Source organism: Cupressus sempervirens, chromosome 6, assembly GCF_028749045.1.
Source record: "Cupressus sempervirens isolate cs-2001-9-10 chromosome 6, ASM2874904v1, whole genome shotgun sequence".
NCBI lineage: Eukaryota > Viridiplantae > Streptophyta > Pinopsida > Cupressales > Cupressaceae > Cupressus > Cupressus sempervirens.
This window is the reverse complement of record NC_143123.1, coordinates 254,102,712-254,127,801: the sequence shown is the minus strand read 5'-3', so window position 1 is coordinate 254,127,801 and position 25,090 is coordinate 254,102,712. Positions and strand designations below refer to the sequence as shown.

Below are 25,090 nucleotides of genomic sequence, written 5' to 3'. Positions count from 1 at the left end.
TGCATTACCCTATTAAATTAACTTTATTGGAAATTAAGTGGCAAGTTTGTGATGATTTTCTAAGTTTTATTGCAATTATTATTTAAAAATTACAATTATTTAGAAGTGGTGGTTTGCCTTGCAAGTTAAGATGATGAGGTGACATGATGACTTTTTTTTAATTGGTTTGTGGTTTTTCTTGATTTTTCCTATTGTTCCCCACCCCAACTACCGACAATAGAATAGAGGGCCACCCCTACAATTAATCTACAACTAGAATTCCCTCAAGCACACCCTGCAGGGGATTCCCCAACTATTATTAACCAACCCCAGTGAGTGCCCACCGTTCTCTCCAGCCAGCAAACCTACCATTCTCCTCTAAGGCACCCAACCAACGCATGCCGCCCTCTCTCACCTACCAACCATGCAGCCATCGCCACCCACACCAATGGCTTCTTCTACAAGTGCCCTCTTCTCATTCGTCCAAGTACCATTGATCCTCTTCAAGTAGTTGTAGATTTGAATTTCCCTATTGGTCCAAGAAGGCAATGTCATTTTCTAATTGGCCCACAAAGTGATGCTTAATTGTAATTGGGTGAGCATTTAATATTTGTAACATGTGGTTATGAAACCCTAATTAGGACTTATGTGGATTAATTTGGGACCTTGATTTCAAATCATTCTTGGTCGTCGGTTTTATTTGAGCTCCCCATATAAGGATTGCGCGCCTCAAATGTAAATGGGGGATTTTTTAGAGAATTGTTGCTATTATAATAGCAAAGTTGCTCTGCTTTTCATTTGTGTACCTTGCATGGTGAGTGGTGTTTCTCCTTAAAGCACTAAATGTTTGATTCTACATGTACTGGAACATAACTCACGTCAACACAACCCCATCAATGCAGATGAATTTGTGTTTCATCCCAATGAATTGATTGCCAAAATCGACCACTAGTTCAGTCAATCAGCTCTCTAAATCATCCACGCAACTCTCGAGGTGTATTAATTCGAGGATTTGTTGCACCCAATCGTTCTGCTCCAAATTTTGTTAGAAACAAACTTCAATGATCTCAGCTCCACATCCTTCCACGAGTTGATCTAGCTAGACCAGGAGTATCAATGCTTTGAGGATGATTGGCTCCCCTTGCAGGCCGCCATTAATAATCTCCTCGAAGTTTTGAAGGGTTCAAAGGGTTCTAAATCCTGTTGTAGACAGGATTCCCCTCAGAGTCGCCAGAGCTATGAATACTCAACATTCCGCAAAGATTAAATATTTTATTGATGCTTCATTTTACTCTTCGCGATGATTCTGCTTAAGGAACAATGCACACCTACCACTTATCAACGTTGCATGCATGTCTTCATTTCCCTTCGGCAAAGGCGTCAGTTTGTGTACGCGTGCCACTTATTAGCATGGCATGCATTTTGGGTTGAGCTCTCTCTTTTATTTGCCAAAATTTAGCTTGAGCACCACATATTTGAATGATGCCCAGACACTGTATTAAGTTACACCTTCGTTGCATAAAGTGACTCGTCGTCACCCCGCAGGTTTCAGAGCTTTCAACTTTTACTTCAAAGGAGATTTCGGGTCCACCTATCGCATGTCATCCCTGGCTAAACCAGAAGTATCCACACATCTGCATGCTCGTTTATCTTATGGTTCGAGAAGAGCTTCCGACTTTCAGTTCAAGCACAATTATCATGAGGTCATTGTGATGATTAGTGTGGAATTATGGTTGACGAAATGATGAAAAAACTGATTCTGAAAACGAATCAAGTGCTGGCTGTCAATTTAGAGTCGGCAGCGGAGATTGTAACTTCTCAGCCTTGCGGAAAGAGACACATACAGTTTCCAAAACTGCTTTCTGTTACATAGAATCGAGTCATTCCTGAGCAAGGATATAATGCAAAGTTTTGTAATGTCACAGAATTTTTTGGAAAACTCAAGACTCAAAACAGATATATTAGGAAACCATTTTATAGCCTTAAATTGTAATGTGCAATGGAATCATGAAATATAAATCAATGGTGCTTTCAGCCCTTTGATCTTTTGAGCATTCATTGTTCCTAGATATTTTTGTGCTAATTAGGTGCTAATTTTGACTTTAGTGTATGCTTCTTTGATTCCAATGAATAGACTATGCTTTTAAGTGTTTCTATTTGGTAAGTTTCATTGAATGGCTCCCTTTATATATATATATATATATATGTGTGTGTGTGTGTAGACTATGCTTCAAGTGTTTCTATTGCTTTAAGCGTTTCTATTTGGTAAGTTTCATCGAATGGCTCCCTTTATATTTATATATATATATATATATATATATACATGAACTCAACAAGGCCGACTTGACTCCGGATGACTCCGCAAAATGAAAAAACCCTTGAAATTATATACTTCTATAATATTGTATATATGAAATTATATATCATAAAATGACCTCAGCATGGTCATAAATACTTGGCAAGGTCTGCTTGGCTTGACGACTCCGACCACTCGTAGAGAGCCATAGAACTTTATATATATATATATATATATATATATATATCCCCAGAATTTTGAAATAGAATTCAGTTCAGCTGTGGATATATCTTGACACGCTTCAGCCTATTGAGTCTTTTCAACTGAAATTCGATATACAATACCAGAGAAGCAAAAGTCTTAAAATTTAAAATCCTTTCACATACTAAAATGATTCTAAGTCGCTTTCAAACATACACAAAATCCTAATATCAGCATTTTTATGAACCAAATTTTCTATTTTTGCAGAAAAAAATATGAAATATTTTTATAAAATTGTACTAATGACTCCACAAAATTATATCTTAGCTTAATATGAGCTATATACATTTGTGAAAATTTAGAAATCATTTAGACCCACTCCGCAGAGCTTATAATCTTACAGGACCCACCCAGGTATAAACTGATACCCACTGTTCACGAACAAGGTAATCTGACACATTCTTCATGACCATTATTCAACTGCCAATATCCATTTCACATGCAATAAATTACTCGTCTATGTAAAGAACACTTGAATCCAGCAATTTGCATAAGATTGCCATGTCTACCCAAAGGAATTTTGATTTGAGAGGTAGCAGCTTTGATCCCAGAGACCCAGGTGAGCAATTTGAACTTCGAATGGTGTTGATCTCAAAATCTTATCTATTTCCATGCATGCATGGGTCATGGATACACAGGTGCACATCTGAAATACGGATTATGTGATGAAAGTAGAGAGAATAATTGCATCCATATAGCCCTCAATGCATTTGAACACACCTCTATTAGAACATAATCACAATCTAGATTTGGTAACAAGCTGAATATTCCCATCCTAACTAAAATTACAATGCCCCCATTACAAATGTAGAAACCAAGTAGGAACTGATCCTCAGTTCTGATGGATGAGAAGTGCTCTCTGTGGTAATGAATCGTCAAGATTGCCTTCTCCTCTCAACTGCAAGCAAACAATGATAAATGGACTATTCTTTGAAAAGAATCAAACCTCTTGTCTTATATTTGGGGAGTATGAACTTGTATCAGTATAGAATGACTCATCGCGATTATAGCAGTCATCTTTTTCTTCATCCCATTTCAGGACTTCATGTATATATTTGAAAGCTTCATCTACTGTATCGCAATCTCGTGCCTTGACTTGTGATACAAACAACTTGCGGTTGCTAATTGATGCATATAATTCTTTAAATTTCATTGCAATGTAATAATATGCATGATTAGCCAGTGAGGAATTGTTATGATGTGCCTTGACAGGACTGAAATCCTTAAACCACTCACACACAGTAAGAGGAACTGTGTTAATTTTCTCTTCAAAAACATCAAATTTGTTAAGTAACAGCACACAAGGTGTATTCTTGAAGCAAGGGTGTTTTACAACATTCTCAAACAACTCTTTACTCGAGATCATCTTGTTTCTGAGTGGACCGTTATCTTCAGCCCACAACTGGTCATAATCACCAATGCTAACACAGAATATTAAAGCCCTTGCATCCTCAAACATTTCCAGCCACTTGCAGCCTTCATTCAAGCCTTTGGAATTCAACCTGATAAGCTGGTACCTGAAAGGCAAAAGTAAAATATTAGTTCAAAGATTTCTGCCTCCGTGAAAGTAAGTTTGACCAATTACACAGTAACCAAAAGCGTTCTATTCTAAAGAAATGTACAAGTGAGAAGTACCAACCTCACAGGAGGATAATGGTAATCAAAATTATCATTGTACGGTTCTGAAATTGGGCTTTTATCATCCAAAGAAAATTCTACAACAGCTAGCCCATTGGTGTGGGTCACACCTTCTGCATATAAAATGTCTGTATCTGTGGGTTCATATTCATTGCTTGATATTTCAAGAACCTGCAACATCACACCAAAGCTGGTTACAGAACTGTCATGATTTACCTCACATTTATTTCAAACAACCAGATCAATCTTCGATATCTCTATAAATATGCTAGTAAATTAAATGGGACATGGACCAGAAATTTATGTAAGATAGCCCAGTTTATCGTTAAGGTCACCATAAATAAACAAAAACCCTCAAGCAGCAGCCATGAAATGTCAAACTAATCAATCCTAATATAATTGACATTCTTCTGTGGCAATGGAAGTAAAAACTTGTATTTTGTTTAGTTTGATAATTCAGGTAGCTGTCTTAATGTATGTAATAAAATTACATTAAAACCCAGACACTGCCAGTACAGTGGCATATTCTCTGTGGACAAAGATCTGTTGATCACACAGTTTCCAAGGACCAAATACAATATTTTGATTACATTTATGTTTATAACTGAATTTTCTCATTCGATATGCTTAAGCAAACACAATATAGCCCTTTAACCAATACAAGTTAGTAATGGCATGTTTGCAATGACAAACCAAATTCCAAGGTCAAAATCTATATATAGGTTTGCTGTATTTACCTGGAGTAACTCAAAAACATTAGAAGGCATGCTTAGAACTAAGAATATTGAACCATGTCTTAAAATGTGGATTTTGAATGGCAGGGAAAAGGTACATCAAAAACTGAGCTGATTATGTCCATTTTGGTGAGAACACAACAGTGTATATCTATATATATTGAAACTGGATGCTAAACTAAAATGGAAACCATTTAATGGGTAAATGGCACAGGAACAAAGATGGAGAATCGTACTGGCAGACCAGGTATAAGATTGTGGTTGAGCCCATTAAAGATCTGGTAGCTGCATGAGAGCTCCTTCATACCTGCATTGATCAATAACAGTTTTATCAGAGTTCTTGCTATACTGGTCTGTGTCTATCTTCTTCTGGTTTGAACACATGCAATGATGTTTATCTATTTTCCTGGTTCTCTGCTATTTATCTTCGGGAGCTGCTTATCATCTCAACATATACTCCTCCATATCCTCATGGTATCATGTGCTAGGGTTATCAAGCTGCATATATTCTTTGTTCATTGTCAGTAATATTTATTTATTGTGACCATCCAGTTGAGACATCGTGTGGCTTGCTTTATTTTTGGTCGAGCTGTTACTCCTTGTTCACCTACTTAAACGCTGAGATTGGATGACATGGCACTGTCATGGAATGACCCGGCATTGTGTTTCCACCTGGATGTTTTTGCCACCAGTTCATTAAAGGTTTTTACTGTAAACTCATGTAGCAGTCTTACCATGGGTGTAATGGTGGTTTCTTGACATCCCACAGGAGTCTCTTCAGTTCCATAAGTTATATGGATGGGGCTATGGAAAAAGAAGAGACTCTCACAGCACATCATTCATTCTGGACAATATTATGGTGAATAACTGTGGAGTTTGTTCATCGGATAAGTTTTGCGACTTTGATCAGAACTACACTGTTATGGTCTATTCAATCAGTATATGCTCGATATACATATTTTGTAAGAATTTTTCAGTGTTAGTTGTATCTGTGAGATTCTAATAACTTTTGTTTATTCTGTTATACTAAGTTACCGATTCGTCAGGGACAGGTCTGAGGGCGGAATCCGATGTGGACAGGTTCTGGATTTGTCCAAAAGCCCTGTGGAAGCTGGCCGGAAGCCAGCGACAGGCTTTCGGATGTGTCTGGCTTATGGATGTGTTTCTGGCTTCCAAACACATCCGAAAGTCTGTCGCTGGCTTCCGTCCAACTTCCACAGGGCTTCCGGATGAATCCGGGAGCCCCCGTGGGCCCAGCAGCCAAAAACTTCAAAAAAAAAAACCAAAAAACAACTTAAGTTGCCTAATATGCATGTGTTTAAATTGATATTTTTAGGTTGTTTTTTGCTATAAAACCCTAAAACGACCCTAAAGGTGAATGTTGAAGCATTCACAGCTCATTTTGGAACTTTGTTTGCACCTATAGCCACTTCTCATTTGGTCTGTAGTTTGCATTGCCATTGTGAAGCCAAGTTCAGCATTTTTGAAAAGGATCAATCGAAAGGCAAGAGATAGCTTTCTTAAAGGAGTTTAAATCATTTTAAGTAAGATATCAATTCCATTCTTGAGTATTTTGATGAATTTTTTTGAGTTTTTGATGATTTTTTTCAAGTTCTTGAAGAAATTTTTCAAGTCTTTTTCCAAATTTGGTTTTTAAAAGATATAAAGAAGCAAGTTTGGGTATCTATTTTAGTAGTTTTTTTTTCACTTCTTTCTACTTGTATGCATGATGTTCATAGTTGTTGGGACCTAATTAAATTTTATTTATTTTCTTATAGAATAGGTTGCAAAAAACTAGGCAAGAATGGATGTCAGTGGTAATGCTAGTCAAAGTTTAGTAGGGGTCCAAGGAGGGCAAGAACTGATAATTTCAAAACTGATATAGATTCTCCTTTGTGGAGACATACAACACAGATATCACAGGTTGCAGGAGGTGGCTTATACTATTGGAAGTGCAATTATTATCAAATTAACAAAGGAAAACCTTTCAATAGCTCATATTCCCGCGTGAAGCTTCATTTTATGGGCCCTGCTGGCAAAGGATCTGGAATGTGCAAAGGCAAAAATGGTACTAGGATGACTAGTGCAAAAAATATTTTCATTTGTAAGAGAACAAGAAGCTACTGATGCATTGGTCAATAGATCCAAAAAAAGCTACTATCAAGGACCATCCTCAAAGAGAAATATGCATGCACCCTAAACCAATTAAATCCTCCCAACACCCATTCTTGCAAGTACCTATGCCAAGAGAGGATGAGGAAGAAGTGGGAATTTCAACCCACAAAAGAGACCAATTGCGCACCGCATTTAAAATGGAGGCAAGAGACTGTGTTGATGAAGCTATTGCACGTTGCCTCTATGCAAATGGCTTCCTTTCAACTTGGTGAGATCACCATATCGGAAGGAATGGTGGTAGCAATCAAAGAATCACCAATTGACTACACAAGCCTCGGGTACGAAAAGGTGCGTACGACTCTATTGCAACAAGAGAAGACACACATAGAGAAAGACCTTCAACCAATCAAAAAATCATGAAAAACTTCAGGTCTAACTATTGTGTTAGATGGTTGGAAAGATACAAGAAACTAGCCACTGATTAATGTAATTGCAGTTTCCCCTAAAGGGACAATGTTTTTGAAGGTTGTTGATTGTGAGGGTCAAGTAAAGGATTCCGAATTCATTTCTAGAATTCTCATCGAGGACATTGAGATGGTGGGTAGTGAAAATGTGGTACAAGTGGTAACAAATAATGCCAAAATTTGCAAGGGTGCGAATGCTTTGGTTGAGAGTCAGTATGACCACATTTTTTGGACCTCATGCACTGTTCACTCCATTAATTTGATCAGGCAAAAGATTGGCACTCAAATAGATTAGGTGAAGACAATATACCAAGAGGGGAAGGAGATACAAATGTTTGTGACAAACCACCACATGTCACAATCCATTTTTAGAACATACTCCAAATTGGAGTTGTTGAAGGTAAATTGTTTTTTTTTTAATTACTTAGTTCCATGGATTTGTAATTTAGTTAAAAATTAAAATTTATATAAAAAGTTGTCAATTGACATATTGTTAACTTGCTTAAGGTTATTGACACCTGTTTTGGATCTCATACAATTGTTATGAGACGACTCCTCAAGGTAAAAGATGCATTAAGCCAAATGGTCATCGATAATCAATGGGGCATATGGAAGGCCTCAAATTTAGAAAGAGCACAAAGGGTCAAGGATTTGGTCTTGAATGAGAGTTGGTGGGCTCATGTGGCATATATATTGGATTTCACCGAGCCCATCATGACTATGCTCTGTTTGGATGATACAGATAAACCTTGCTTGGGGGATGTGTATGATGGCATAGACACCATGGTTGAGAAGGTCAAACATTCTATACAAGCACATTAGAGTGACCCCACATAAAGCGAAGCCTTATGCAATCAAGTGGAAGTGATCATCCAACATCATTGGAATAAGATGACTACCCCATTGCACCTCCTTACATATGCCTTATCTCCGAGGTACTTTGGTATGCTAGGAAAAGTTGCACCATTTGTGAATGAGGAGGTTGCTGAAAGTTGCCACAAAGCTCTTACAAGACTCTTCCCTCTGGAAGAAATGCATGAAAAAGTGAGGGTAGAATTTGGGCAGTTTGCTTCGAGGTTAAAGCATTCTCCATTTGCACTAAAGGACCAAAATAGAATGTATAGTCAACCTTTCCAGCATCTTCAAACTCTTGCAATCAAGGTCCTATCACAAGTAAGTTTTTAATTTTTTTTTGTTTTAAACTTTTATGTTTACACTTGCATTCTAGAATTTAGTGTTTCACACATTCTTTAAAATTAATTTACTTTTCATTTATATGTTTTGTGACAACTATCTAAGTTGCTAGTTCTTCTGCTGCTGAAAGGAATTGGAGTACATACTCCATTATCCATTCACTGAAGTGCAACCGGTTGGGCTCCAAGTAAGCTGAGGACTTGGTCTTTTACCACACCAACTTGCGTCTTTTGTCACGTAAGAATGATCATTACAAGGAAGGGGCAACAAAGCTTTGGGATGTACCCCCGAAGTGTGCAGATTTGGATGCAACACTTCATGATCTTACTACAATCGGAGATCGTGATGATGATAGCATGGCACGTAGTCCATCTAGCATAAGTGGAACCATGTTTGGTTCAAATGATCTTTCAGCAGTCGGAGATGATGATGAGAATGCAGATTTTCTTGCGAATCCTTATGATTCAGACTCTGATGCATATTAACTGATCGAATCCTCAATCATTAACTAAGTTTTTATTTTGTTGGAATCTTAAACATGACCTATTTGAACTTATTGTCTAAGACTAAACTCTAATGTTGGACAAGCACATATTGATATATCATATGAGTTTTGAAATATCTTGAATTTTGATAAAGGGTTTTATATCATAGTCATACTATCAAATGAATTTTTTTTTTTTTTTTCTTGCATTTCTTTGCATGTATTGTATATATACATAATTATATATCTTTTTATATATATTTATATATATATACACACGTTTCCTTCCACATCCACATCCAAAAAATATATTTTCCCAGCATCCTGTATCCGCTTCCAGAATCTGCTCTAAAAATCCACATCTGAATCGGTAACTTAACTATTATATATAGACAAAGTATCAATCTGTGAAAAAGAGAATAAGGCTTATTGATTGATTGTTTAGTCTTCAATCATAAGAAAGAGATCATTGTATTCGTTTTGAGAACTCAACAAAGGATTAATATTTTTGTGGGCTAGGTCTTTACCGTCAAGTGGAGGGTTTTCCCAGGATAAGTTTTTGTGTCCACTGTTATTTTGTGTTTCTGAGTTTCAATTCATTGCATTTTTATGTAATTTGATTCTTAAATTTAACATGGTATCAGAGCAGGTCTAAGGAAACAATCCGAAACCAGAATTTTTAAGTTTCAAATTACTCTTTTCTCTTCTTTCACTTTGTGCTTATTTCAGCTTTCCACAATGGTGAATGGACTGAAAGTTGAAGATAGGTTGGAAGGAGCATCCAATTTCACTTTATGGATATTCAGGGTTCTAATTGCACTTGAAGAGAATGATATTCTTAACTACATTAAGTTTGATGTAACTGAGCATTATGATGAAACTGAGAAAGTGCAATGGAGTAACAATAATATCATGGCAAGGAAGATTATAACTGATTCTATTAAGTATCATTTGGCACCTATCATATCCAAGTTGAATTCATCTAAGGACATGTTTGTCTTTTAAGTTTGAATGAATTCAACTTGCAAATCTCTAGCCTTGAGACATCAACTGCATCATACGAAAATGGCTAGAGGAAATGTTGTTTCTTTCTTTATGAAAATTTCAGAATTAAAGGATCAGCTCAATGCTATTGGAGATTCCATTGAGGATAAAGATCTTGTTATGTTGGCCATGAATGGCCTTCTTCACTCTTGGGATTCCTTCATTCAAAGAATTAATGGAAGAGTTGAACTACCCAAGTTTGATTGATTGAGAGCTGATTACATTAAAGAGGAATGCAGATTAGAGGCTAGAGGTAATGGATGTAAATCTCACCATGAAAAAGATCATGTCCTTGCTGCCCATAATTCTAAAGGGAAAGGAAAGGTATCTTCAAGAGGTACAAAGATAAGAATTTTGATTCAGCCCCTGAATCTAAGAAGAAAAAGGATCTCTCTAGGATACAATGCTTCAAATGTGAAAAGTATGGTCACTTTGCTAAAGATTGTACTACAAGATCCAAGCATCAAGTTGCTGCTACAAATGTTGAAAATGCTTCTCCTCATAGATAGTCAAGTGAGAATTCAGAGGATTTCTTATTTATTTCTACTCATTCTAGTAATGTTCCAACTAACAGTGAAACTTAGCTAATTGATAGTGGAGACTCTCAGCACATTACAAGTTACCATGAGCATCTCTCTAATCTAAAAGAAAAGGATTCTCACTCACAAGTTATTATTGGTGATGAAATTTGCAATTCTATGAAGGGTGTTAGTTCTACATCTTTTCATTCAAATTCAGGAATTCCTCTTCATCTGAGTGATGTATTGTTCATTCCTGGAATCAAGGGAAATCTGATTTCTATTTCAAGGTTGGAAGATAAAGGTTATCATGTAGCATTTGATGAAGACAAGGTCTTTGCATGGAAGAACACTAGCATTAAAACATCTCGTGAGATTGTCATCACAGCCTATAGACTTTCGGCTCATCCTATTCAAGCTTTAGCACATAGTTCAATGAGTACCAATGGGGTGTGGCATAAAAGATTCACTCCTCTAAATTTCGGAACTTTGTCCTCCATGGAAAAGATGGTCGTTGGCCTTCCAAAGCTACATCAAGATCATGAGTGTCTGCAAAGTGTGTGCTCTAAGTAAGAACAATAAATTGTCCTTTTCATAATTATTAAAGTAGAGCAAAGAATTTCCTAGAGCTGATCTATTCTGAATTGTGGTCCTATGTTCTTTCATTAAACGGCTTTTGATATTATGTTACTTTTATTGATGACTTATCTCCTAAGTTGTAGATTTATTTTATAAAGTCTAAAGAGACTGTGAAGTGGTCCCTAGATTTAAAGAATTTAAAGCTCTTGTAGAGAATTCGTCCAATAAGAAAATCAAAGTAGATCAAGATCATGAGTGTGTCTGCGAAGGGTGTGCTCTAGGTAAGAACATTTAAAGTCCTTTTCATAATAGTGAAAGTAGAGCAAAGGATTTCCTAGAGCTGATTTATTCTGACTTGTGTTGGTCCTATGTTTGTTCCTCCATTAAATGGCTTTTCATATTATGTTACTTTTATTTATGACTTCTCTTGTAAGTCGTAGATTTATTTTCTAAAATCTAAAGAGTCTGATGAAGTGATGCCTAGATTTAAAGAATTTAAAGCTCTTGTAGAGAATTTGTCCACTAAGAAAATCAAGGTTTTAAGGTTTAATAGTGGGGGTGAATATACTTCTACTATATTTCAAAAAAATTGTATTGAAGCTATAGGATTAAATAGGATTTTTTTGTTCCTTATAATCCACAACAAAATGGTGTAGCTAAAAGAAAAATAGGTCTATTGTTGAGGCAACAAAAGCCATGATCCACGATCAAGGTCTTCAAACAATTTTATGGGCAAAAGCTTGCAAGACAATAGTACAAGTTCAAAATAATAATCCACATCAAATTCTATACAATATGACACCTGGAGAAGGATTTATAGGTTCTAAACCAAATATTAGTCATCTCAAAAAAACTGGGTGTCCAATTTACATACATGTTCTGAAAGATAAAAGACCTAAGTTGTAACCTTTAGTCAAGAAAGGTTGTTGGTTATAGTGAATCATCAAAGGTTTATAGGATTTACATTCTAGGTCAACAAAAGATTGAAATTAGTAGAGATGTTTCTTTTGAAGAAGATGTAGCTTGCAAAAGATCTAAAGAATCTAACATGGAATTTGATAGAAAACATCTTGAGCTTTCTTAAGACATGGATATTGTTGTCACTATTTCCCATTCACAGATTTAGAGGACCATTGAGTTAGAAGATCCTATTGATCATGTTGATCCTATAGATCATTCTACCAGTCCAAAAAATGTTTCATTTGACAAGAAGAGACCTTTATGGGCCACACATACTATGCAAGAGGTTTTAAAATATGCAGCTTGACGTGGCACTCTCAGAGAAATCAAAAGTCTTCATAAGTTTGTAGGGTGTGTTGCTTTGAAAAGTGCCAGGCTCTTGGATTTCCAATCTGCAGTTTTGGGAACCAACAGATTGGCAACTCTGCTGGGGAGAGTTGCTCACAATTTATATTGTGAAGTTACTCAGATTTTCAGATTTTGCAGACTAGAATCAATAAACAGTTGTAACAGTTTAATTGGAAGCGTACTCTGTTGGAAGTGAGAACCCGGAAGATCAATACATTCCTCGAAAGAGGTGGTGATTCTATGCAATAAAATTTCAGTTGGTAGCTCTGCTAAGGGAAAGGATTAGAAGGAAATTATTTGATCATGTACTATGGAGAATATATATTATGAACAAGAAGGAGATCTATGTTATATCATGGAGGAAGCACACACATACCCACTTGATGCCTTTTTCAATCTATAAAGGTATGAAGGCGAGACATCAGCACATTTGTTCATAAGGATGGTGAATAATTTTCGGGACGTAACTTCAGAGGTCATGCCTCCCTATAAGGAACTCATAAGAAAATTTCGTGAGTTAGGAATCTTGCCATATGACCCTAATTTAAAGCTTCTCTTAAAAACATTAGAAGAAGATGATGAAAGTTCAAGTTATATATCTCCTCTGGATGTATTTTTGAACTTAGAAAAAGAAGGGGTATTTGCAGTACAATTGATCATGAGGATGTTTAATGCCTATGAAGAAATACCTTTGGAATGCAGACCTCCATCCTTTGATCTTCTCAACAGAATGTGAGATCTAGGTCTCATGTATGACCACCAGTTTCTTATCTTTCTCAAGCTTATGGATAATGAACTGGTTGCAAAGGAGAATGAATGTAGGATTGAGGTAACATATGAGTCAAGTGAAGTTTCAGATCTGAATATAGAAGTAGTTTTTGGTCAGTTTGAAGGAGAATCAGCCCCTGATGATACTCATATGCCTATAGATGACAGTGAATATGAAAATGAAGAAGAGGATTCTCTCAGCGAGGAAGAAATTTCAGCCTTGTTAGGTATGGAGTATCAGAAATATGTTGAAAGAAATGGTCCGAAATTTTTCTCAATTCACCATGGTGAGCAAGTTGATGGATCAGTGCACTCTCAAGAGGTACCAGATGAAGGAGATAGTAATTCACAAGAATCATATTATGAAGATGAAATAGAACAGCATATGGTGTATGAACAAGAGGAAATTTCAGAAGATAATACACATGAAGATATTAATCTTGTTGATGACACATTTGATAATCCAAATGAAAATTCTTATGAAGGAATGCCTGAATTCAATATGTTCATAAATCCATTGCTTGAAGAGGAAGCAAAAGAAGATATGTCTAACGTACTTTATGTTCTTGAATCCATTATTTGAAAAACATATCCAATGCAATCAAATCCATCAGCATCATAATGAAGACAGCAGTCCTAATTTTGAAGATGATGAAACTCATGAAGTGAATGCAAAAGGTGAAACATCTTTCAGTTCATCTTATGAGGAGCTGCAACAAACATGCAAAGGAGCGATAGAATCAGAAAGGCCTAGTGAGGAGAGTATGTTTGAGCATGATTCTGAAAATTATCTACGTATCCCATCTGATCTTGATATAACAGCAGTAACAGTTGATGAAGATAAACCATTCTCCAAGCCTTTTTGCGAGGATAAGCAACATTCGGAGTGTGGGAACAAATCATATTGTGTGCAAGAAGATGTTCAAAACCGCGATCTAAATATTGGTATGACTAATCAAACCCATGACTATGAGAATCCTCCATTCAACAAATCTCATGGTGCATCTAATGATTTCTCAAAAACAAAAGAAAAGTCAAAACACCAAAAACTGCATTGATGAAGCAATGAATGTTGTCCATAAGAATGAAGTCTCTAATTCAAAAAAGTTCAAATTGTTGCATGATCAGAATTATGTGTTAGATAGAGGAAAGAAGCAGTGTTCACTTTTAGGGGGCCAAGGCCACCCAATTTCACCTTGCATCATGTTAAGCATGGATCATCATGTTAAGCATGGATGCTCGGTCTGCTCTTCCAGAGATAGCTGGAATCTCATTATGCTCACAAGGAGCATATGTCCCCAACAAGAGCTGCTGATGGAACTCTAAATTTTGGCAAACTTTAGAAACCCAAATGTCATGCTAAAAGGGAGAACATTTAGATCTTACCCACTACTTATATTTAAAGTTTAAACAACATGCTTCAAAACACCGAGCGCTATGACAAGACGAATGTGAAGAGGACTGGTTCTGAATGTTGAATGCAAGATATCCAAATACTTTGTCAATACAGGCTCCTATTTTGATTTCCAGAATACAAATATAGAGGCCAAGCTTCAGAAACATGTTATGTAGATACAATCAGTATACCTGGACTTATTTTAATGACAGTACCTGAGTATTAAGCAGTAATTTTTGATTAAACAGAAGAAATACAACAAAAGATAACGAAGTCAATGGATAAAAAATCTGATGCATATCTTACTACAGGCATTGAATAAATATTCTACTTAGTATTGTGAATCTATCCAAGAAACATAGAAGTTTGTTATAGTAGAATCTGGGAGTGCAGCAACAAGTTAGAAGTAGTTAGTATGACCAATGATTTAATGCAAATGATGGTAGTAACAGACATGTTTGGGCTTTACGGTGATGATTAGAAGAGTCATTACATTGAGATTGAAAAACAGAGTATTAAATTTATATGGAACCCGATGCATATCAGCTCCAGCCATGTAAGAGAGAGACAAATTCTATAGATAAGTCAGCAAGGCAGGCATAGAGACATACACGGAGAAGGGCAAATGAAGTATTATGCATATTTCATCTTGTGAAGATTGATAATCATAGTACATATGGAGAGTAGATTGATTGTGAGAATCAAATTTGAGTAGATGTCTTTACATACCCACATGTGTATGAGACAGAGCCAAATGAAACACCGAGAGAGAAAAATGAAGATGGAGATATAATATTTGGCAAATCCTATGCGGGTAAATCATCGTTTCGTGCACAAGTGAACAAGAAAAGAAGCCATCGGGGGTTCCAAGCCAATGTCAATGAGTATACCATGACTTTGTGGATAGAGACATTGATTCAACAATATCAAGCATTAAACATTACACAGAAAAGGATTATCACCAATGGAATGGTGGCATGTCACGATATCATCAACAAACATAGTATGAAGAAGAAATGATAGTTTTACTCTCCAAAGCACTAAAGCCTCCAGTCTGGTATTAAAGGATGCAAATACACAATGGAATGAACCTATGTGAGCTCTTACAAGGTCCCTGTGAGAAGATGCACAAAGAATGGTGAAGAAGTCGTCAGTACTATTACACATTGTGGAAGGACACAAGTACAGAAGGCTAGAGAAAGTTTCAATCACATAAAGGGATATAGAATTCATCATTCGCCATTTCCTCTTCTGGTAACACACGAGTCGATGGAAGGATGCAATATGTATAAAGTTTGATTTGAAGACGTTTCCGCAATGTTTATTGGGAGGCATATCATGTTTTGAGTTTAAGATAAGGACGAAATCTTACAAAATTGTCGTGATTGGAAGGAAAATTGGATGAGTTGGAATTTTCAAACCGTGCTCCATCCTGTAGCGTCATGCCATAGCCAATTCGTTGTTTCTTGACAATCCTTAGGATATGCAAATAAAATAATTATATATTTAATGGTCTGTGATTATAAAAGGACTTAACAATCAAAGGTGTGATTATAGCTAAAAGAAAGGTATTATTCAACTTTAAAAGATATGACCTTTCATTTTTAAAGGCCATGTTCCTTTGATTGTCAAAATATAAATAAGGAGATGTAACATCAAACCTACAAGACATATTCGAAAGGGGGACATTCCAAAGAAGTAAGAAAGATATATTCATTTATACAGAAGGAAAGTGAATTTTAAAATGACTTTGTAATATGAATTCCAATATTGTACTTTTATAATAAAATAAAAAGCCATTTTTTTATTATTAAAAGCATGGAGAATTAAACTGCAGATGATTCGTCCTCTATAATCATTTTTCAAATTCTGTATACAATTTAAATATCAGATAAGTCGGCAAGGTCATTTAGCATTTTGAATATGATCATCATAGATGTAGTGAAATATTTAATTGTTTCTGTATTTGTGTCCAGTTTGTCTTCCCTACCAGAGGAGTTAAAATTCAATCTGGAGTAATTTAAGATTGCGTATATGTTTGATCTGTCGCATCTTGATTATTTAATTGTTGGTAGTATAAGTGCGTAGAACATTATAAAATTGTACGTGAAAATCTTCACTGAAGTTGACTTTATTGCCTGAATGAGCAAAGGCACTGGTCTTTTTAATATTGAAGTTAGAAAATCTACATCTTCCTTCCTACAAGCATCAAATCCATTATTGACAAACATTATACTAAAAATCCAACCATTTTAAACACACAACATTCAGTATCATTTTAATTGAGTTCAAGGACCTTGCCAATCGGAAAACTCCTAAGCTTTAATTTGGTTCAGAAGAGCTCTGAACCAAATAATCAGGTTCGAGGAGAAGGTCTACCAGCCTAGTTGTAGCGGATCTTGAAGTGCAAGGGAATCAAGGTGATTCTCGTTCATTGGCCAGAACTGATTGTGGAATCCTATCGGAAAAGTGGCAGGCTCTTGGATTTCCAATCTGTGGTTTTGGGAACCAACAGGTTGAACTGTTATTTCTTGTTTGCCTACTTAACTGCTGAGATTGGATGACATGGCACCTCCATGGAATGACATGGTGTTGTATACCAGGATGTTTTTGTTGGTGGTACATATTTTGGATCTGCCGACAGTTCAATGAAGAATTTTACCGTAAACTCATTGAAGAGCCTTATAGTGGGTGTAACGCTGATCTCTTGAGATTCCAACAGTAGTCTCTTCAGTTACAGTGATGTTCTGCGGATGGCTCTATGGAAAACGAAAAGACTTTCAGGGCACATCATTCATTCTAGACAGTATTATGGTGAACAACTGTGGAGTTTGTTCATCAGATAAGATTTCTGGATTTGTTCAGAACTATATTGTTATGGTGTACTCAATTGGTATATGATCGATATACATCTTTTGCAAGACTTTCTCATAGTTAGTTGTATCTGTGAGATACTAGTGACTTTTGTTTATTCTTTTATATATGGACGAAGTGTTCTATCTGTGAAAAAGAGAATTTGACTTATTGATTGACTGTTTAGAGTCTTCAATCATGAGCAAGAGATTGTTGTATTTGTTTTGTGAACTCGATAAAAGATCAATATTTTTGTGGGCTGGATTTTTCACCCTCAAGTGGAGGGTTTTTCAAAGATACATTTCTGTTACCACTGTTCTTTTGTGTTTTGAGTTTCAGTTCATTGCATATTTATGTGTTCTGGTTCTTAAATTTAACAGAGCCTCCAAAGGAGTTGTCTTACCTTCATCATGATTGCGGTATTTGTTCACACAGACATGAAGTTGAATAATATTTTTAGGCATCTTGCCTGTATTATATATTATTCTATATCAGTTTTTATACCCATCTCCCATCTCCCTGCCTTTCACAAAATTTAAGAAAAAAAAATTGTCTCCAGAAATCCACCAACATCAACTATTGATCTTTATTATAAACTTAGATCCAATGCATAAGATCCACACTGCTTTTCAATTTTAGCATTTCCAAAGGCCACATTAATATGCACGTAAAGTTCAAAGTAAAAAGCTTTTAGCTTTAAATGGGTGGTCAAAGTCTTCAAATTCTTGAATATATATTCTATGCAGACAATAACAAAATTCCTCCAACTCATATAGAAATAAGCAGGAGATAATAAACTGTTTATCTTACCCGCTCCAAGAAGTAACTAGCAACATCAGGAAGCATGTGCAATTCATTTCTTCTAGCAAATGTAGCTTGAATAGCTGGGTCTCTCCACAACTCTTCAACCACTGGTGCATACTCACGTGTAGCAGCTGGGAAAAAAGCACCAAACTCTCCCATTGCCACAATTTTCAGAAGCCAATCGGAAAATGTCTTCAACCTTTGGTTGATGGCAAAAATATTTTGCGCACATCCCTCTTGTTCATTCTCCTCTATCACATCACAAATTGAACATAATTAGAAAAGCTATTATCCAGGAATTTTCTCTAAAATCAAGTATAACTCACATTTCTATCAAAATTGAGAAATACAAACTTACAAGCGAATGGAAACTAGCCAAATTTAAATGCTTGCAATTATCACTATGTTTAAGACAAATACATAGAACAGAACTGTCAAAAGTCCATCCTTCGATTGATAGCCTTGTACAAGATTGTATTGACTTGAAGACTACTAGCAAAGCTGCAACTCCCTGGAAATCATATGTAGACACTAGCAGGCAGCACAAAAACCAATACAATAATACAAAAAATGTGTTTACTTAGACCTACAAATAAATATTAATGTCTAGCTATGGCCTAATTACTTGATGGAAATGGTGATTCTGTCACAGTTTACGCTTAACTACAATTTATACTTTATAGTCACAAGTGTTATTAAAAATAAGCAGAATACCAACAACAAAAAATGAGTTCTAAATATGTATACCCACAGAAATGATACTTCCAAAAGAAACCGGTTCAATCAAGCCTATATGTAGCATGCCAATTTCCTTCCAATCTTAAGAGTGAAAATTGATCAAGGGAAAAACATTCTGCTGAGGACAGCTTGTCCTTTAATTTGCCACCATCTAACCATTAGCTGCTTTAAAAAGGTCCCAAAAATTGTGAGCAAAAGGAATATCCTTATGGTTTTGCCATTAAAGGCATTGCCTGTATCTCCATCTTTGAGAAAACGAAACAATTGACTCTCATATTCATTGTTTGGAAATCTTTGTTTATGTGAGAAGTAGATAATACTTCCACAAGGATTTTAGCTTCAAAACCTTTGATATAGTTAACCTTCCCTTTTGAGAGTATTATATTAGAATCTAAGACATCCACTACTAAAAAAATTTCAGACAACTATATGTTGCCCCTATTGACGTAGATGATTTAAAAAATATGCTGCAAATCCAGGGCATCCAGATGCGCTATGGATGCTCCATTGAGCTTCTAGAGTGCATCCAGATGCCCTGGATGTGCATCCAAGAGTATCCGGATGCCTCTGCGCAAAAAAGGCCCAGTCTGGCTTTTCTTGACCAAAAAAAGACTTCAAAGCACATCAAAAAATGTGCAATATATCCATATCTAACATTCTTAATTGTGTTATTGTAATGATTTTCTGATTTGCATTGGAGGTGAACATAGACGTATATGATATGGCTTATTAGTTATTACTTATTAGTTATCACTATTAGTTAATTCAAATTGAATATTTGTGAACTATCAGATATCTTGATCAATGGTGAAGTATCATACTATCAAATAGTTTAGTTTTGTATATTTCTGACATTTCTTTGCATATATATATATATATATATACATATATAGTGAATCCCAATAAAAATTCAGTGCATCCATGCACCTGATTCTTGCATCCACATCCAAATCAGCAACTTAGAATATTACACTAAGAATAACATTCTATACTATATTGTGTTATTACCATTCCAATGAATGCAGGTACATTTTGGCTCGTTGAACCAATAAACTAGTTTGTTACAAATAATTATATCATGAGTATTGCTTAACTTGACTATATCTAGGTTAAAAATGTTCTGTATGGTCTTCAAATACTATGAAAAATATTAGGTTAAGCCTTCAACAAGATAGTGGATTAGTGTTTGTATAACTTCTATGGAAAGCAGGTCTTTTTCCATCTTCAAGTGTTAAAATCACCATGCAAATATGTTTCGTCTTTATGGTAGAATTGTTTGATATATTTGCTTAAATTGACAGAAGGAGAATTTTCATTTAATTTGTATTTCTTGTAGAATCTGGAGTTATTGGGGTTATTAAAAAAATGATTTCTCTAACTTTGTTTCTTTCCAGGCCAAGGCCAAAAACATTGATGCACAAAGCAAAATCTAAAAGATTGAAAAAATTTATCAAACGTGATTTTAAATAGCAAGAAATTCCACAATATCATCTACCCATTGTTTGCTCTAAGAAGAAATTAATTTTAATTTATAGCACTTTAGATTTAGAAAGTCAACTCTATATAATATCCCCAATTGAATATTCTCCCAAAATATCTCACAAATATTTTCAGAAATATAAACCAATAGTTCGTGTCATAACGTTCAAATTAACCAGCAATAATACCATATAATTCCCAGATAAAATAACCTCAGAAATATTATTGCATTAAATCATCAAAAGTACAACAGCATAATATAATCCAATCTTACATACAAAGTATTGGGTTTACGTCCAACCCACAGAAAAAGTCTAAGGGTTTCGATCCTTAGTTTTCTCAATCGAAAGTTCAAAGCTTCCCAAATTGCTACAAGACAAATCAAAATTTAAGACACAATCCAGGCATGCTGAAATCAGCCTCTCTTTCTTCCTCTAAGAACAACCTGATGACTCTTCATATTCCCCTACCTATCTCTTCATCTTTTATTCTCTTTTTTTTCCACTTACGAGAATATTTTAACCTTACAATAATAATGTGTCATATTAACACATTTTAATTTAAAAGTCACTTTTTTAAAACTATGTAACCTTCAGACATTAAAATAAATAACAAATCAGACTCTGAAAACCATGTGTGATAGCTCATCGGAAAGATCTCAATGAGATGCTTCATGTCCTACACTGAAATGCCAGAAATTTGGAACCATGTTGACTTACTATAAATATTAAGTATCTGCTGACCTCCATTGTATCAACTCAGCTTGGCCTAAATCTGAAAGAGCCTAAGCCAAAACTCACATTGATCCATGTATAGTTTTGGTTAACCCACGAGATGGTGGTGAAAAGGGCTAATGATGCATCAGGAAATAATGGCTAGAAAAAGGGACATTATAGTCCTCCCTTCCCAGATATTGCTTACCCTCAAGCATTATGTATCTACATGTTGTGACCAAAATGGCTGCTCCATCAAGCCTTTGTGCTACTCTAGTACAAACATGTCTAGAATTATGAAACTACTCATCAATCCCCCACAACAGCAATACATCAAACATACTAATACCAGGATCCAAAGCACCCCATGTACATGATCAATCAAATCAACCTGCCATGTGTTGTTATAGTATACGAGAAGATCCCCAAACTAGCTGAGAATCTCACTCTAGCTGAAATCACAAGCACTTCTAAGGTCAAATGAAGGTAGCTCAACATTATGCTAACCAACACCCTAAAACATCACTAACCGTGGAAATGTTCCTACTCAGTCCCACAAACAAAAATCTTAGATACCGATACGGCTGGACCAAGGTTGAAGGCGGAGGCTAAAGCTGGTGGAGGCTGATTCTGGTGCGGATGCATCCAAATGCTGACCAGAAGCCACTCATGCCCAGCTGGATCCGCTTGGCTGGCTTCCAAGCGCATCCAGCTTGCCAAGATTGGCTTCTAGCCAGCATTCAAACGCATCTAGGAGCCTCCGCCAATAATACACGCGCTTTTCAGCACTTTTTTGACATTTTTGCCACTTAAAACACATATAAAGTTCATGGCAACATGAAAATTTTAACATAATTTTTGCTTCGAAACCCTAAAACGGCCCTAAAAGAGGCCATTCAACCACTCTTTGTCACATTTTGTTTGCAGCCGCACTCTTTTCTCATTTGTTCTCCATTTTGGCACTTTGAAGGCAAGGTGATTATTTTCGAAGAGGATCATTCATAGGGAAAGAGATAGCTTCCACAAATGAATTTTACACATCTAAGGTAAGCATTTAATCCCATTCTTGAGTTCTTAATGAATGTTTTTGAGATTTAAATGAATTTTTCAAGTTTGTAAAGAAATTTTCAAGTTTTTTTTTTTGAAAAAAAAAAAGAAATAAAGCAACAAGTTTAGCTATCTATTTTAGTAGTTTTGTATCATTTGTATGCTTGATATTCATATTTTTTTCTAATTTAAATTAATTTAATTTCTTATTATAGGCATATCGAAAAATCATATTGTATTGTGGAAGAATGGTCACCACCAGTAATCAAAGATGGGAGGGCAAGGAGCTAGTAGTGTTAAAATTGATGTAGGATCTCCTCTATGAAGACATACAACAAGAATATCATAGGTTTCCAAAGGTGGGTCATATCTTTGGAAAAGTAATTTTTGTCAAAGTAACAAAGGCAAACCATTCAATATCTCTTATTCTCGGGTCAAACTTCATTTTATGGGTCCTACTAGTGAAGGATTTTCAATGTGCAAAGGCACAAATGGGAGGAGGTTGTCTAATGCACAAATCGCTTCATTTGTAAAAGAACAAGAAGCGGCTGATACATTGATAAAAAGATCAAAACAAAGTTTTTATCAACCTCCATCCTCAAAGAAAACAATGCAATTACCCACTGAACCAATTGTATCCTCCAAACACCCATTCTTGCAATTACCTATACCAAGAATGGAAGAGGAACAAGTAGAAACTATTGCCTACAAAAGAGGTCCATTGGACACCACATTTAAAATGGGGGCAAGAGAGCTTGTTGATCAAGCCATTGCATGGTGTCTCTATACCAACGATCTTCCTTTCAATTTGGTGAGATCACCATATTGGAAGGAAGCGATGGCAGCCATAAATAAAGCACCAACTGATTACACAAGTCCCGGGTATGAAAAGGTGTGTACCACATTATTGCAAAAAGAGATGGTTTATGCAGAAAGGGTTATTCAACCAATTAGGAATTCATGGAAAACTTCAGGTGTTTCTATTGTTTCAAATAGATGGAAAAATATCAAAAACTAGCCATTGATTAATGTGATTGCAATGTCACCCAAAAGAGATATGTTTATGAAGGCAGCTGATTGTGAAGGGGAAGTGAAAGATTCACAATTCATTTACAAATTCTCATTGAAGCCATAAAGATGGTGGGCAGTGAGAATGTAGTTCAAGTGATCACAGATAATGCAAGAAAATGCAAAGGTGCAAGTGCTTCGGTTGAGGGACAATATGACCATATTTTTTAGACACCATGCACCGTACACTCCCTAAACTTGGTCATGCAACAAATTGGCACCCAAATAAAATAGATTGCGTAAAGAAAATAGACCAAGAGGGAGAGGAGATAAAAATGTTTGTGATGAACCACCACATGTCACAATCCATATTCAGATCGTTCTCCAATTTGGAGTTGCTGAAGGTAAATTGTAATTAGTAAATTTCATTTATTTATCTAATTTGAATATATTTTATATCATGTTCAATTATCAAATTGTATATAACTTTGCTTAATATTTATTGACATATTGTTAATATTAACTTAGGTGGTTAAAACCCAATTTACATCTCACATTATTGTTATGAGACGACTTGTCCAGGTGCAAGGGGTATTAAGCCAAATGGTTATTTCTAGCCAGCGGGGTGTATATGGAAGGCATCAAATTCAGAGAGGGCATAAAAGGTCAAGGCGTTGATCTTGGATGACAGTTGATGGGCTCGCATGCAATTTGTATTAGATTTTACGAACCCTATCATAACTACACTCCGCTTCGCTCATTTAGATCAACCTTGTTTGGCGAATGTCTACGATGTCATAGATATAATGGTAGAGAAGTAAAACTTTCTATACAAGCACATGAGGATGACGGCACAAATGTGAAGCCTTATGTAATCAACTTGAATCAATCATTCATCATTATTGGGAAAAGATGACTACCCATTTGCACCTTCTTGCATATGCCTTATCTCCAAGGTACTATAGCGAGGAATTACATGAAATGTCAAATAGAGTAGCACCATATGCAAATGGAGAAATTGCTAGTGGGTGCTACAAAGCTTTTGCAAGACTCTTCCTAGATGATGACACTCAAAAATAAGTTAGGCTGAATTTGGGTTATTTTTGCGATTTGTGTAGCAACAATTGAGGAAAGGCACAAGGACATTCAATCTTATGATGGTAATCCTTTGATCCAAAATAGTGTTGATTGTATGAAGTATAGTGAAAATGAAGAACTTAACCTGATTGATAACTTGCTCTATGAGATGTGTTTTGCCAACCTGTGATGATTCTTGAATACCAGAAATGAATTTGTGAAGATTTTATCTAAGAGTAAAATAAAACTACCAATATCAAGCAATACTTTCTATTACCATGTCCAAATCGGTAACCAAGACAAAAATGCTATCCACCTTCCCAACTATCTGTGATATCCTATCAATCCATACCCCACAATAGGTGAAATGTCCAAAATGTCCAACTCTCATAACACCACCCCTCTAACAAGTATCCCAAATTGGTGATTGTATTAAAGAAGCAAACTAGCTACACTGCCAGACATGGCTTCCTCCTTCATGAAGGGAGGTGTACCAAACCAATCACAAATCCCACACCTATGCAACAACCGGAATAGAAAGTCCTCTACATGGGGGTTGAACGAAAAACAAAATGCATCCCTCACAATATAAC

The 25,090-nt window shown here is 35.8% G+C and overlaps 1 protein-coding gene across 2 annotated transcripts in view; it reads right to left on the bottom strand.

Annotated features, from left to right (window-relative positions):
• Nucleotides 1–2,712: 2,712 nt before the first annotated feature.
• The window catches only part of LOC149552204 (extra-large guanine nucleotide-binding protein 3-like), a 65,948-nt gene continuing 43,570 nt past the window's right edge, over nucleotides 2,713–25,090 (bottom strand). For both annotated transcript variants that reach the window (XM_089787707.1, XM_089787708.1), the window contains exons 7-9: nucleotides 18,442–18,686; nucleotides 4,176–4,345; nucleotides 2,713–4,053 (exon numbers count right to left, since the gene is read on the bottom strand). In XM_089787707.1, coding sequence (XP_089643833.1) covers nucleotides 3,477–4,053; nucleotides 4,176–4,345; nucleotides 18,442–18,686 — 992 coding nt within the window. In that variant the 3' untranslated portion in view covers nucleotides 2,713–3,476. The remainder of the gene's footprint in view (nucleotides 4,054–4,175; nucleotides 4,346–18,441; nucleotides 18,687–25,090) is intronic.